We start from the raw sequence: 14,195 nt of genomic DNA, 5'->3' as shown, positions 1-14,195 counted from the left end.
GGCAAAAAGAGTAGTAGTTATATCACACACCGGGGCAAAGGCCTCAGGGTTATCCAAACTCTGCCTATGGGAGGAGACAAACTACTGCTGGCATCTACCTTGCTGGCTCCAGCTCCAGCTAGCCAAGGAGAGTTCTTAGGGACAGCTAGGAACTGCCCTTTCCAGGTGCTCAGGACATGCCTGCACCTCCCAGCCTGAGGGAGAACGGGGCGTGGGGACAGACCTGGGTGGGAAACTTGGCTGCCCTGGGCCACCCCAGCATGGCAGGAGGGACTCACCCAGCTTGTTGATGCCAATCTCTTGCAGATCCTCCCACGTCAGGTCCGTCACAATGGTGATGGAGTCGTAGCCATTGTTCACCAGCTTTTTGTGGTACTGAGGCAACCCAATGGCACTGAGCCAGTCCATCAGGTCAGCCTGGAAAGAGCATGGAGCCATTGCTGTGAGCATCAAGGAATGGGCAGCACCTTCAGCATCCCCTCCCTGCCCTGCCCTGCCCTGCCCAGGAGACTGTGTTTTTAGGGTGCCTCTGACTGCTTTAATGCAATCAAAGCCATTGCAGTGTGTATTTACTTACAGACCCCATCCTGTCCTATCCTGGGGTCAGAGAGCTCTGAGAAAAGACTGGGAAAAAGGGGGTGACCAAAGCCTCGTTGCCAGGGACTCACCGGGATGTAGTTGGGCAGCCACTCAGCAATGCTAAGCTGCCCAATTTCCGTGGAGATCTTCTTCCTGTGGCCTGGTTTGGTCACGCCAATGGCTGTCAGATCCTAATGGGAGCAGAGTGGGGCCGTGGTCAGCAGTGGCTCAGGGAGCTCAGAGCAGTGGGTACCCACTGCAGGCAGCTCGGGGTGGGGAAGGAGCTGCCTCACCTCCGGGGTCATGCGGCTGATGGTGGGGACGTCGTAGCCGGCATTGAGGAAGTTGACAGTGTATGACTCCAGCTGGAACTCACGCAGCCAGTTGTAAATGGCTTCTGCATCCTGGGGAGAGGATGGGACACAGAACAGCCCGTGATGGTGGCTGCAGGGGCTGGAAGAACCTGGCTGCTCCAGGCACAATGGCAGGATCTCCCTGGGCAAGACCCACTTGTCCCCAGTGTCCTCAAGACCCAGTTCTCTGTGTCCCTGCTGCAGTGAGAGCTGAGCTGAGTGCCCCAAACATGGCCCTCTCACCCAGCACACCATTCCCCAGTTGTCCCAGTTACCTTCCCCTCAAGGAGCTGCTCAGGACGCAAGAACTGGTGGGAGAAGAGCCTGTCTCCAGGGGGGCAGCTGCCTGGGGTCTGGAGGCCCTGTGGCCCTGGCAGAAAGGAGAGAGGAGAACTGTCATAGGGGCACTTAAACAGCCAACAGCCCCTAGGGCTGGGAGGACAGCTGTCCCCAAGGCCCCATGGAGTAGGGACAGCTCTCACCTGCCGGGGAGGTCCCATTGTGTGGCTCTGATCCCAAAAGGTGTTGCTGAAGGTCATCACCAGTGGAGGGCAGAGGCTGAGGGAGAGAAGGAATGAGTGGAGGAAGGACCCTGCTCTGAAGTCCAGCTTTGTCATACCCCCAGGAGCAGAGTAGGGGTCCCCATGCTGGGTTGCTGGGCACAGCTTCACCCAACAACAGGCTGGCCCCCAGCGAGAGATCTGGGCAGGATTTGGCCCAGGGTCTTTTATTATCCTCTCAGGTGACAGCACATGGTGGAGATGCTGTGTGATGCCAACCACAGCCTCCAGCTCCACTCAGAAAGGCCAGCTGTGCTTTGGGAGACAACTGGGGTCCCCCCAGGAGCATCTCCCTGCTGAGTCCTGGCACTAAGTAGGTGTTTGGTGTAGGATACTCAACTCCAGCAGCCCCTCCTTTGCTAGGAGGGGACATGGAAGCGGATAGGGCTCCATCTCCAGCCTGAGCCAGCACAGGAGGAAGCAGCACAGGAGGAGCAGGGGCTGGTACCTACCCTGGCATTCTCAATGAGGATGCTGGTGCTCTGCCCATTGGTGCCCTCGGTGCTCTGGCCGCTGCCAGCGCTGCGGATGCTGCCAATGCTGCCCTCGCTGCCCACACTGTTCCTGTCTCCTGCTGCTCGGGGCAAGCAGGGAGCCCGTCAGCAGCACCCCGCGATTGGGGGTAACACAGGGCACAGAGGTCCCCAGCAAGGACCCGTGTGCCAACACAGTGATGGCAGTAAAAAAACAGTCTCCCACAAGATCCCTCCAGCCACAGACAATGCATCAGTTCCCTCCCACCTCCCAGCATGCACAACACAGACAGGGTGACCTGGGCTGGCAAGGGACACACAGAGGGCTGAGACATAGGGAGAGAAGGGGCTGCTCTAAGGGCTCCCCAAAACTCCCTTTTCCTGCATCTGCTTCCTCTCATCTGGCTGCTTCCCCATGGAGAGGTGGGGGGAGAGTCTCCCCCTGTGCCCCTGCCCAGGTAGGGCTGGGAACAGGGGAAGGTCCCCAGCCCCTCTCCCTCCCCAGGTGCTCCCCTGACCTGAGCTGTCAGGGCCTGGGGCCGTCCGGGTTAGAGTGAGGTGGCCAAAGGCCGCTGGACCGCTCGGGGCCGCTGGGTGCGGACACTCGTCGGGGAGGTGCTGCAGCCCCCCAGGGGGGGCCAGGAGGGCCCCGGGGGGACCCTGGCGCTGCTGCACGGGTGCCACGCGGGGGACAACCATGCCTGCATTCAAAGACAAAACACGCATGGTCAGAGCTCATGCAGGAGGCAGGGAGGGGGGCAGAGCTGAGCCACAACCCCCAGATTAGTACCCCACCCATGGCACACCCCCCGAGTCCTTCCATTCCCCCCTAGCTAGCCAGGGCTGCAGGGCCTGTCCGACAGGAGGTGCTGGGAAGGCTGGGAAGGTTTCACACAGGGGACTGTCCCCAGGATGGCCACTGACCTGTCCGCTTGCTGATGACTTCAGCAATGGAGGGGGGGAAGTACCCGACCCGATCGGTGCCTTTCTGAGCGTCGTGGATGTGCCCCTTCCATCGGCCATCTGGATGCTGTTCCAGGACCTGCCATGGGACAAGAGGGATGGGGCTGGTACCTGGAGCCATGGTGGGGCAGGGGGATGGGGAGCAGAGAGCAGCCTCACCGTGATGATGTCTCCTGCTCGGACATTGAGAGCGGTCGGGTCATGGAGGTTCCAAAAGTCCTTCAAAGCTCGGACCTTCAGGATTCCTGATGCCTCTGAAGGCAAGGGACAGAGGAAGAAAGAAGGTGCCAGAGCATAGAGAGGAAGGACAGGAGGCCAGGGAGAGCAGAAGGAGAAAGCGAGAGCAAGGAGACGAGAGAAGAAAACATTAATAATGCAGGAAGGACTCGATCCCCGGACACTGCCCCACGATGGGGGCACATGTGAGAGGGGACTGGGATGTTGGCACTGGTTTAGGCTGTTCAGGAGCACTGGGAACCCAGGCAGATCCCACAGGGAAGAAGCCCCTCTCAGTGCCGTCCCAACCTCACCTCTCAGCAGCTGTTTGATGTCCTTGCTGGCGTGTGAGGTGGTGAACTGGTTGACGATGTCCAGTGCTGTCTGGTTGTAGGTGTTCCTGATGTTCACGTCGACACCGCCCTGCCCGGGAGGACACATGGTCAAGGCCAGATCCCTCCCTGCCACCACACCCAAGGGAGGCAAGGGACCAAGGGGAAGGGGTGCTGGGTGACCTCCAGGGGCTGTCCCCCCACGCAGCTCCGTCCCCACCACGCTCACCTCCAGCAGGAGCCGCACCACCTCTGTTTTGCCGTAGAGCGCAGCCTCGTGCAGGGCTGTACCTGTCTTTGTCTGCTTGTTGATCTCAATCCCAGCCTTCAGCAGCTGCCTGGTAGGAAGGAGGGAGAGGTATGAACAGCAGAACACGGACATCAGGCATTTGGCTGCTTTGCGATGGGAAGGGGACAACACCTTGCATTTGCTTTGGGGATGAGGGGTTGAAGCCTGCAGGAGGAAGATGTGTTTGGGAGGAAGCAGGACTGAAGCCCTGATGGGTTTTTCCAGCATAGGGCAGGGAGTTACCTGATGATCTCCTTGTGCCCGTTCTTGGCTGCCAGGTGCAGCGGAGTGGTGTAGTTGGGGTCAGTGGCATCCTTGGATTGTCCCTCCAGCAGGGCGACACACAGATGGCTGTTCAGCAGCAGCTGGGCCACCTGCATGAGACACTGGTGAGCAACAGGGTGCATGTACCCCCACCCGCACCCTCCCAGTGAAGGGCTCATCCTTGGGGCCAGCCCACCACTCCCCATCCTGCCACTCCCTTCCATCCACAGCCCCAGGCTTGGCTGGAGCTGGACAGTGCTTGGCATGGCCACACTATCGTGAGGGGCTGTAAAAGGTCATAACAGCCAGAAATAGTCTTCCCATAATCATGCTTTTCAGACCAAGCCCTAAAAACCTCCAGTCTCTCCAGTCCAGAGCAACTCTCAACATCTCAGGTCAACCCAGAGGCACAGAGGAGTTATTTTTACTGCCCTGTTTATAGCTGCAGACATTATAGATACTCCAAAAATGGAAATATCCCCCTGGTCCCCTCCCAGAGGGGTACAGAACAGTCTGGCTGGCCATGCTCCAGCCCAACCCGGTGGTGCTGGCTGGGCCAGGGTCTCCCAAAGCACGGGGTGGCCCTGTCCCCATGAACTGTGCTGGGGACCTGGAGTAGGGCTGGATGCTCAGAGCTTGCTGGGATTAGCCAGCTCAGCCTATCTGTGCTTAACTGTGAGCAAAGCTGGGGTGGGTGGGGGGAGGCTGTGAAGAACCGGGAGCAACAATTCCTGGCTTCTCTCCCAGCCTGACGCTGCCCTGCTGCGAGGTCAGGGGCAAAACCCACGGCTCCCAGGTTCAGGATCCGGCCGTGTCTGGCCATGGGAGGAGGCAGGTGCTGCCTGCCAGACTCTGAGTCTTGTGGTGAAGGGAGAACAGTCTAACCAGAACCAGCACTTTGCTCCTGGAGGAGCCAGTGGGTTCCAGAGCAGCCCCTAGAGAAGCCCCTGGCACAGGGCAGAGCCCACAGCACCCACCTTCAGCCGCCCGAACTCGCAGGCCAAGTCCAGCGGTGTTTTCTTTGCCTTGTTGATGAGGCAGGGGTTGGACTGGTGCTGGAGCAACATCTCCGACTGCGGGGGAGCAACGTGGTGCAGGGGCTCAGCATCACCCCGCAGCGGCACGGCGGGGTTTGCCCCCACCCATATACCCCAGAGAGCCCCGGGGAGGGCATGTGGGTGGCTCTGGGCTCTCACTTACCACCTCGTAGTGGCCGTACTGCGCCGAGAGGTGCAGCGGGATCTGCCCGTCCAGCGAGGCCATGTTGACGGAGGCGGCGGCACGCAGCAGCACCCGCACGGGCTCCACACGGCCCTGCCACGCTGCGTAGTGCAGGGGCCGCATCCCTGTGGGCAGCGGGGCTCAGCAGGGCTGGACACGGCCCCTGGCCTGGCGCAGGGGGCTGCGCTGGCGGCCGGAGGGGCCGTGCCCAGGGTCACCCCTTACCGTTGCTGTCCTTGATGTCGACGGTGGCCTGTGCCTCCAGCAGCAGCAAGATGAGGTCCAGGCTGCCGCCCAGGGCTGCGTGGTGCAGCGCTGAGAACCTGTGGCACAAGGCAGGGCTCAGCCTGGCCCTCAGCCCCACAGTGCTGTCCCCACAGCCACCCCCTGCATGGCGACATGGGCTGAGGGCTGGGATTGTCACTGGCTGTTCATGGCTACGTCCTCCCCGATTCCACACTCCCACAGTGCCTCAGATTCCCCACAGCAGTACACTGATAAATCCCTCCAAGCTGTCTGTGCCCCAGGGCCCAGTAAGGGATGTAGGCACACTGTGTGTGCCTTGGGAAACCCCAAGTACTTGTGTACTTGGGAGTCACTCACCCCGTGCCCTGTGTTGGGGGAAACAGACAGGATGGAGGGAGATGCATCTCCCCTCTCCATGGAGCAGCCAGGCAGCCCCAGCGCTGCTCACAGCATCCAGCAAACACATCAGCCCCGTGGCCACTCCTGCCCCCTCTGCCAGCTGCCCCCTCCCCATGCCAGCAGGGCTGCCAGGAGCCCACGGCAGAGCGTGGGAGGCCCCTGGTAATGAAAGAGCCCAGTGTGTTGGGGCTGTGAAAGGGGCCTGTCTGCCTGGCACTCCCCCCAAGCCATCACGTGAAGGGCCAAGGCCAAGCGAGGGGTCCCTGTGCCACCGGGGATTAGCCTGTGTGCTGCTCCAAGGGACGTGGGGGCTCCTGACAGCACCAGCGTGGGGCTCTGATGGGCTCTGCAGTGTCCAAACCCCATGCTGGGGATGCAGCCCCTCCAGCACGGCTCTCCTCATAATCTGCAGTCCCAGAGCATCCCCAAATCCCTGCGCAAGTTAGTGTTGAGACTCTGCAAGTTTTAACACTAACCCCAGCAGAGAGGGCTGCTCCCTCCTCCAGTACACCCACCATATCTCTGAGCCACAGCAAAACCTCTGCCAAAGTGTGACATTGGGGGGTACAAAATCCCTGTGGGGTCCCACTCTGCCCTGAGGTGGCTGCACAAACCCACACTTGCCCACTCCATCCTCTCCAAGCCCTGAGCAAGGTGATGCTGAGGACACACCAGCACCATGGCTCTCCCAGGACACACACTGCCATCCCCATGCTCGTGTCTCATCTCCCCATCATCCCCCTCCTGTGCCCCAGCAAAACCCAATGCCCTGCCCGTGTCCCTCGGGCAGGGAACAGACCCTTTACCCCAGTTCCCACCATCAGCCCTCCTGGAGCTGCCTGAGCACAAACCCTGTGTCTTATCAGAATCAGATCATAGCTTCTATTATTAAATTCTTTTTCTATTAAGCTCCATCTGCACAGTATTATTTTAAGACTGAGCCATCCTGCAGGTTCCCAACCCCCCGCTGGCCTGTTAGGACTCATCATGGACACCTCTTCCTACAGAGTCCTCCAAAAGAAAACATGCAGAAATTAGGTACAACAACAGCACATAAAAACAATGCTAATGACTGACAGGTCAGAGCTAATTCAATAAGAATAATGCGCTTATTTATTTTATGGGTCTTTGTGGTTTCTTTAACTCTCAGTACCCAGCTTATTAAGTACTTGGATTTTGGAAGTGATGAGCCACACAAATATGCTGTGGTCACTTGGCAACCTCATCTTTTCTTTCTCTAACTCCCCCCAAAACAATGGGATTTTGCCTTTGGGATATTAAACAGAGGCACGTGCAGGCACTGAGGCCGGCCGGGTGCTCCTCTGGTCTTCAACCAGGGGAAAACAGGGCACTGGCTGGACATGCTGCCATCCCTATTCACCCCCATCCCTACAGAAGGGGACACAGAAGGGATTTATGAAGGATTTTCAGGATGGATTGAGCACAGCCCTCAGCTTAGATCCAGGCAGGCATTGGCTCTGCCTGTGCAGGGCTTGCCCTGGCTCTGGGATGTTGTTGTGTTCTCCAGCTCCCCTGAAAATCTGTATGATACCCTGAGCTGCAGGACTGGCTGGATACTGGGGAGAGGAGCCCACCTGGGCTGGCAGCAGCACCCAGCACTCTCCAGGGGAGCACTCACCCGTCCGCATCCTGGTAGTTCACGTTCAGGCGCTTGGCAGATCCCAGGAGCTCTGCAGAGACAAGAGGTGAAGGTGAGGGCAGGCTGCAGAGCCTGCAGGCCCCCACAGGAACCCCATCCCACAGCCACACTGACCTCCCAGCGCACAGAACAGCGCCTGGCCCATCCCAGTGGTCTCTCCTCTGCTCTCCTCTGCGTCCACATTCACCTCCACGAACCCTCAATGGGCTGACCCAGCTCGAGCTCAGCACTTTCCTCCCTCCATCTCTTCTGCCTGATTCCTGTGTGCCCCTGGGATGGGTCGGACCCCGCAGCTCCTGCCAGCCTGGCTCAGAGGAACAGCGCTTCCCTCCCCTTTATAGGCACTGACACCCCAAAACTGCTGAGTGGGGCCATTCTGCCCCCCACTCGCTCCCTGTGCCCGCCACTGCCACTGAGCCCTGGCCCACAGACCACATGGTTGGCATTTTTATGGCCAGGGCAGAGGCTGAAGCTTCCAGCTGTGAATGCAAGGATTGTGCTACCTCAGATATCCCCATCCCCCTGCCCAGCCCTCCCTCCCCTTTGGGGACCCAAAGATTGTGCCACCTCAGATATCCCTATCCCTCTGCCCATCCCTCCCTCCCCTTTGGGGACCACTGGGCAGCAGAGGATGCTCAGCCCACCCTCAGCACAGCCTCACACCCAGTGCACCCCCAACTCCCTGCTCCTTCCCGCAATTAATTTGAATGGATTCCTTCCTCCCACACAGAGAGGACGTTTTATTCTTCACCGACGGGTTGAGAGCGGATTAACATCTCTGGAATTCATCCGCCAAGTCAAAAGGGAAAGAAAGGGGAAGGTATGTGGGGGGCCAAGAAATACTGCCACTCCTCCTCTGCCCTTCTAGGCAGCCCCATCACTGAGCCAGGGAGGATTAAATGCTTTGAATGGTTTCTGTGCTTTCTCCTACAGAAAATCAAAGTCTGAGTGCCAGGCTCCGAGCCTGGGGTGAAACAGCTGCTCAAACCCCACTCTAAATGTGGTTGGTGTTGAGGAAGGAGCCCCTTCCTCACAGCCAGGGAGATCTCCAGGGCTGAAGATCCCTGCTTTTCCTTCCTCTCCTCCTCCTCAATTCTCTTCTCCCTCTCTCCCGAGGTCTCTGCCCACCTTGCATGGCAGATCCCATACAAAGCCATACTGGGCTGTGTGACCCCTCTGCTGGAAAAGAAGGGCTGAAGACGGGCTGGCTCATTCATCATGCAAATGGATAATTAAAGGAAACCAAGCACTGGGGTGTTCATTACAGCAATTTACAGTGTTTTGTAAACAGCCTAATTAACACAAAATGGGCCTGGAGTGGCTGCTGGTGAAGGGCTCGTGACTCCTCACCAGTCACTCGCCACAGCTGAGGGGATCGGGACAGGATCACCCTAATTACCTCTTCCAGGGACTGTCTTTGAGCCTCAGTCACCAATCCGACAGCCCTTCCCAAAGGAACTGGCTCCCAAAGCACTCAGCAGAGCTCCCACTTTTCCCTCCCAGCCCCAAGAGCCCAGGATCGGGGGTCTTCATCAAGGACAAGTTGCTTCCCTTGATCTCAGCAGCCCGGAAAAAAATAACATTTCATTTGTAAATTGGCTACTTCTGATCCAAGTTCTGGAGCAACCGTAACCACTGGGATTGCTCCCACTGTCTGCAAAACTGCCACCAGAAAAGGGCAGGATGGGGAGGAGGAAGAAGAGGAGGAAGAAGGGTCCTTACCCAGGGCAGGAGGGGCAGACCCTGAATGATGACCACTGGGAGTGCAGTGCTGGGAAGAAGAGAGGGGCTGGATGGAGATGCCCAATGAACACCAGCACCTCCAGAAGAGGCAGAAGCATTCCACAGCCCCTGGGGGCTGCTCCTGGAGTTGAGCAATGCCCCACTATTTAAAGAGGGAGAGCTCACCCCAAAATTCCATCTCTAACCCCACCTTCAAGGGGACTGAGCTGGCTAGTAGGGTCCAGTAAGCAGGGCTGGGATGTCCCAGGACATGGTGGGTGTCCCTGCCTGCTCCCAGACAGCTGTCAGCATCCATATCTCCCTAAGCAACATTCCTCAAATTTGTTCCCTGCTGCAGCAGCCCAGCCAGGTCAGGACACAGGGCAGGACCACACAGGCATGGTGTGGCTGGCTGAGAAAGCAGCAGGTTACTAATAGGAGAGCCAGGAGCAGTGTTCCATTTGGAGGTCTTCCTAAATGCTTGGATCCACCTTGGGCAGGAAGGGAAAGAGTTCATCCCTGGTTTGCAGCTGGTTAGATCACTGCTTGGAGAGCCGGAGGGTTTGCAGCAAGGCTGGAAGGTGAAGTGTGGGTGGGAAAGCGTCTGGGTACCCCAGCATAAAGGCATGGGAGAGGAGAGGAATGGAGGAATGGAGGGGAAGCAGAGCACAGCCAGGCAGCTGGGACCCCTGCACCAGTGCTGTCCTACTGCACAGTCTCAAACTCCGGGGACCCGGTGACCAGGAAGGCAGCTGATGGGACACTTCCCTGCATGCCCCTTCCTCATTTCATCCATGTGCTCCTTTTGACCAATTTCCCAGGTTTTCCCCACATTTCTTCAGCCCCTTCTCTCCACGCTGGTGCCCAGGGCACCCATCCTTTTCCACACAGATGTTTTGGAGATCAGCAGAGGTTGGGCCAAGCTGTTCCAAATCCCACAGCCCTCTCAGACTCGCCTGTTCAAAGGCGCAGGGGACTGCAGAGCTGGGCTGGGAAAGGGCTGCAGGGTTAATCCAGCTACAGCACTGGGATGGTGTGGCCAGACCCTTCGCAGCCACATCATCACCCCCGCTGGGTTTGCCCTGGGGCAGGGGCACTCTCAGGATTGATCCGAAACCCCCACTCCCCACCAGGAGCACACTCATACCCCGGGAAGAACACGGACCCAGCGCTGAAATACGACACACCCTGAAGGGGTTATTTCCCGGGAAAACCCAGCTTGGTGCACCCCAAGGGTTAACTCCAGCCGCGGGTTCCCCCTGCCCGGCCCTGCTCCCCAGCACGACCCCCGCGAGGGGTCCCGCCAGGCTCCCAGCCCGCTCTGCCCCGGCCCCGCCGCGTTCCCCGGCGCCGGCCCGGGCAGGACGAGGCTCCGCAGCGCAGGGCCGGGCCTGAGCGAGGCCTCGAGGGAGCCGGCGAGCTTCTGTGCGGCGTCTGGCTGCCAAGCGGCAGCGGGAAGCACCTCCGGAACGCTCCGGCAAATTGCTTACAAATGTCGGGCCGGCCGCCGGCCGTGGCGAAGGCAGAGCGGCCGCCCAGCCCCAGACGGGGCCGGGACCCTCATGCCTGGCACGGCCCGGCTCCGGCCCTCGGCCTTTGTGTCCCCACCGTGGCACAGCCCCGCACGGCGCATTCCCAAGCAGCCTCCTTTGCCTGTGCCTCGGTTTCCCCACGGGCTGCACTGCCGTGGCGGGGGATGCCAGGCTGGGCTGGGCTCCTCGTGGGATGCAGGGGGCACCCGGGGAGCGGCCGGCCGGGGCGGGCACCTCACCCGCCGCGCTGGCAGCCGGCCCGGCACAAACCCGTATTTACCCCCCCGAGGCACTCGCCTGGCGCCGGCTGTGCCGGCTGCGTGGAGCCAGGCGTGCCCTCGCCCGGCCCAGCACCCCTGTGCCGGCACACCGGGCACCCTGAGTCACCCCCCGCCCGCCAGCGGAGAGCCCGTTCCTGCGGGGACAGCCGTGAGCTTCACCCCGAGATCTCGGAGACGGACACAATCCTTCCGAAGCGCTCCCTGGGATGCAGTGACACGCGCTTGCCTGGGTTTGGCTGCGGAAGGAAATGCCCTAACATCCCGTGGAGTCCTGCCCTTTGGAGACTCCTGCCCTGGCTCTCACACGGGAGTCAGGCTCCAGAAGGCAGTTCTTTTGCTGTGACCCCCCCAGCGGTTTTGTCCACCCGGGGCAGCCACAGCAGAGCTCCACCACTGCAAGGCTTTGTTGCTGTGCAGGACACACAGATCCGTAACTGGAGATCAAACACCCCTTTCTGCCAGTCCTGTGTCACAGACTCTCATCCCATCCCCTATCCTGGGAAATCACATCCCCACACTGCTGGCTGCACCCCTGTGCCATGAGCCTCCCTGTGCTGCAGGTCTGAGCATCCCAGTGTCATGAGCATCCACCCCAAGGGTCCCTGTACCATGAGCATCCCTGAACATCCAGTCCTGGGTACCCCTACACTGCCTGCTATGCATGCAGGAAAGCCCTGCAAAAGCACTGCAGGAACACCATGCTGCTTCCCTGGGCAGTGGGAAAGGCACTGTGTGCATTGGACACACCAAATACCTGCACATACCCTCTTGGGAAAAGGAAATCCACCTGGGGATTGTCACCACTAAGTCAATAAACCAGCTGGAGGGGCTAATCAGCTGCTATCCCACAGAGCACCAGCCGTCTCCAATGCTGGTGGCAGCCTCTGGAGCTGGAGGCGGAGGTGGCAGGAGGTGGCAGCTTCACCCAACCTGCCCTGTGATGGCCTGGGGTAGCCCTGCCTTGGCATATGGCAGGTTCATGCTGGGGCTCAGGACAGACTCACTGTCTTGGCCAAAATCAAGACCCAAAGAGGTGATGTCCATCCCTCTTCTGCAGGAATCACCCTTCCCTGTTGCCTCTCCATCCACAGGCACGTCCGCTGTGGCCAGCCACACCCGGCTCCTCCCAGTGCAGCCTCCTGGCAGACCGGCTGCTTCAGGAGCAGTTTCCCAATAGGTTCAGAAGAGATTCACCCACCTCGATAGGGAAGGAATTCAGCCACAGCGATGTTAAGAAACTCAACCAAAGCTGCCCAGCCAGCTCGGAACAGAGGCTGGGTGAGAGCCAAGGGCTCCTGACCCTGGCTCTCTACTGCAGCCACCAGCTGCAACACAAACAATGAGCCCAGTGCTGTGCCTGGCTCCCCAGACAGGGGCTCCCCTAATTCCCCCAAGGTGATGGTGGGTGAATTTGGCTGCCAAGGTGCTGCTGCCTGGGATACCTTGCTGAGCACCCATCCCTGTGCCCAAATGCCATGACTGTCCAAACACCACGGGTGTCCAAATGCCACAGGTGCCTTCCTGCCCACAAATAGCCCATGCCGGGTCTGAGGCTCCGCAGCATCACTGAAGATGGGCTCCCCACCAACGCTGACAAACAGGTCCCTTGCCAAGCCAGGCACTATGGGGTTGGTGCGACTGGTGCAAAGCCACTGGGTTAACTGGCAGGGATGGGGAGGCTGCAATCAAGGGGGCAGATTCCCATCAACAGAGGGGAAATGGCAATGACATGAGAGCAGCTGGGAGCCCCTTAGTGTCCCTACACCAACACCTGGCAACTCCTCAAGAGTAACTGGCATTTTCATCCCTTGAGAAACTGACCACACCCTGGACCAGACCAGGGCCCTGCCTGCTCTGACACTGCACAGGCTGCAGGATGGCCCTCACACCAAGTCCTGCTCCTGGTTTCAGCAGCCTGGAATAACCCCAGCAGGCGCAATAACCTTCCAGGAGCTGAGCTCCAGGTGGCTCCTCACAGCATCCTGAGGCTGGACACAGCACCCCTGTGCTGTGAGTATCCCTGCACCTAATGCTCGTTTCTAACCTCAATACAAGTCACCATTTACCCCTGGCTGGAGCCCCAAATCTTAGGGCTTACAGCCACGCAGAGCCCAAGCTGTTCCTGTCACCATCTTGTCTCTGCTGATGGCGTGTCGAGTCTCCTCTGGCAGCTTGGCCTCCTTCCTCATCTCCTTTAAGCAATCCTGTCCTGCAACATGTTTGGATATGATGGTGGATGATGATGAAGGCAGGTGATGGCAAAGGCAGAGGAGTTTGAAAGGTCCAAGGATCTGCCTTCCACCCTGGGCTGGCCTGGAGGCCCACCACTGGCAAACAGGGATAGGGCAAAAGGACCATGGAGTCAACTGGGAGCCTTTTACCTTCTTTGGAAAAGGCTGGGAGTCATTTTTCCAGGGGAAATCAAACATTTAAGGTTTTTTAAGAGGCTGGCAGCAGGTGAGACATCAGGCAGCATCCCCACAGCACACTGATCACTAACCCCCAGCCCAGCCACTCCAGGACCCCCATCCAAACCCCCAATTCCCCCCTGCTGCTTCCCCTCACAAGCAAAGCAGGAAAAAACAGGCAGTTTGTTCAAAGGGAAGGCTCCCAGAACAATGAAAGGAAAAGCAGAATCGGAAACCCTGTCTCCATCCACACAGCTGGGAAGAAGGTGCAGCTCTCAGCTCTCGACCCCAAGGTTTGATGGCCACAGGGGACCGAGGGGACCAACGCCAAGAGGGGAAAGGAGCATCACAGGAGTTCTTTGGGGCTGGATTCACCCCTTGCAAAAGCCAAACACGTGCTCCTGCTCTGAGTTTCAGGTCCCCAGAAGGATTTCAGCTGGGGTGGGATGAATGGTGCTTGCTCCCCTTCTCCACAATAATTTGTGGGTTTGTAGTGGCTGCCTACCCCCAAAATGATGCAGCCCAGCCCAGCTCCCCTGGCTGGGAGGAGTGGTAACACCCCTTCCCCACAGAGCAGAAATTGCATCCCCCAGCCCTATCCAGGATGGAAACAGCTGGGAAAGGCTTCGGGTGGGGGAAGGCAGCCGGCTCCTTCGGAGATACAAGGGCTCCTTTCCCAGCTGGCCGGGGAAACGCG

At 59.1% G+C, this 14,195-nt stretch overlaps 1 protein-coding gene across 4 annotated transcripts in view; it reads right to left on the bottom strand.

Annotated features, from left to right (window-relative positions):
* The window catches only part of CASKIN2 (CASK interacting protein 2), a 34,061-nt gene that overhangs the window by 5,344 nt on the left and 14,522 nt on the right, over positions 1–14,195 (bottom strand). For 2 of the 4 annotated variants that reach the window (XM_082293951.1, XM_082293953.1), the window contains exons 3-18: positions 7,535–7,586; positions 5,476–5,573; positions 5,230–5,375; positions 5,007–5,102; positions 4,009–4,139; positions 3,706–3,814; positions 3,459–3,567; positions 3,088–3,182; positions 2,890–3,007; positions 2,484–2,666; positions 1,945–2,066; positions 1,415–1,490; positions 1,208–1,302; positions 873–983; positions 669–770; positions 279–417 (exon numbers count right to left, since the gene is read on the bottom strand). In XM_082293951.1, coding sequence (XP_082150077.1) covers positions 279–417; positions 669–770; positions 873–983; positions 1,208–1,302; positions 1,415–1,490; positions 1,945–2,066; positions 2,484–2,666; positions 2,890–3,007; positions 3,088–3,182; positions 3,459–3,567; positions 3,706–3,814; positions 4,009–4,139; positions 5,007–5,102; positions 5,230–5,375; positions 5,476–5,573; positions 7,535–7,586 — 1,782 coding nt within the window. The remainder of the gene's footprint in view (positions 1–278; positions 418–668; positions 771–872; positions 984–1,207; positions 1,303–1,414; positions 1,491–1,944; positions 2,067–2,483; positions 2,667–2,889; positions 3,008–3,087; positions 3,183–3,458; positions 3,568–3,705; positions 3,815–4,008; positions 4,140–5,006; positions 5,103–5,229; positions 5,376–5,475; positions 5,574–7,534; positions 7,587–14,195) is intronic. The other 2 variants (XM_082293952.1, XM_082293954.1) reach the window with 2 other exon arrangements.

The sequence above is a fragment of the Coloeus monedula genome (genome assembly GCF_965178545.1).
Source record: "Coloeus monedula genome assembly, chromosome: 19".
Classification (NCBI taxonomy): Eukaryota; Metazoa; Chordata; class Aves; order Passeriformes; family Corvidae; genus Coloeus; species Coloeus monedula.
This window is presented reverse-complemented; position numbering and strand designations above follow the sequence as displayed.